General features: G+C 56.4%; 1 protein-coding gene across 1 annotated transcript in view; it reads left to right on the top strand.

The window, feature by feature from the left end:
- The first annotated feature begins 596 nt into the window (after positions 1-596).
- The window catches only part of COL26A1 (collagen type XXVI alpha 1 chain), a 120,794-nt gene continuing 120,480 nt past the window's right edge, over positions 597-910 (top strand). The window contains exon 1 of the mRNA XM_077777859.1: positions 597-688. Within this exon, the coding sequence (XP_077633985.1) occupies positions 597-688 (92 nt within the window). The remainder of the gene's footprint in view (positions 689-910) is intronic.

Below are 910 nucleotides of genomic sequence, written 5' to 3' on the forward strand. Positions count from 1 at the left end.
TCTCTCTCTGCTTCTCCTGCATACATGCTCTTCCTCAAAATAAATAAATTAATTAAAAAAAAAACTCTATCTGCATATATCTTCAAAGGCAGTCTATTTTGAGTTACCGGGGGTTAGGGTTCGACATATGAATCTGGGGGAGGGGCCAGAACTTGGCCCATAACAGTAGCTGAACTGCTTTGTCAATGGTAGACAGGTCTTGGGGTCCCGGACCGGACTCTGCCTGCAGGAGGGGCTCTCTGCATGGTCAGGGGCCAGGTGGGCCAACTGTGCCAGAGTTCACCTTTCTGTCCTGGGAAGGGGTGAGGACCTTGCTCCTTTGCCTGCATCTCTCTGGGGACCAACCAAGGCCCCATGGGCTCCTGCCTCACGGACGTGGCCTCAGAGTCATCCAGATTGCCCGTCTGCTGGCTGCCAACCTTCAGGCTGCCACCCTCAGCTCTCACAGAGCTCCTTGTACCCAACTGGCTGGCAGAGCTCCTGGAACTGGCCTCTGGGGGTCGGGCAGGGTGTGGCCAGGTAATTAGAATGATCGGGGCCAGGGGGAGGGGGCTTGGAACTCAACACCCTTAACCTTGAGATGAGTGGTCACCGCCATGGGGGCAGACCCTGATGGGGCTCAGGGCCTGCTGTGCAGCAGACCCCGAGAAGTGGATTTTGGTGAAGGAGTGAATGTGGATGAGAGAAGGTCCTGCTGGGACATGGGGCCTGGGGTCAGATCAGCATGCCCTTACGGGGCCTGCCCTGAGTCCACTGTCCTTGGGAACCTATAGTATTCTAGTATGATTGGGGCTAAGACAGAGGCATGCCTGGGACGCTGTGGAGCATGAGGAGGGAGTTCTTTCCTGGCCAGGGCATCCAGGAGCGGGCAGAGCCTGAATAAGGACTGGCTGGATCGCTGTTGGCCAAA

This window comes from Crocuta crocuta, unplaced genomic scaffold (genome assembly GCF_008692635.1).
Source record: "Crocuta crocuta isolate KB4526 unplaced genomic scaffold, BGI_CrCroc_1.0 scaffold217, whole genome shotgun sequence".
Lineage (NCBI taxonomy): Eukaryota > Metazoa > Chordata > Mammalia > Carnivora > Hyaenidae > Crocuta > Crocuta crocuta.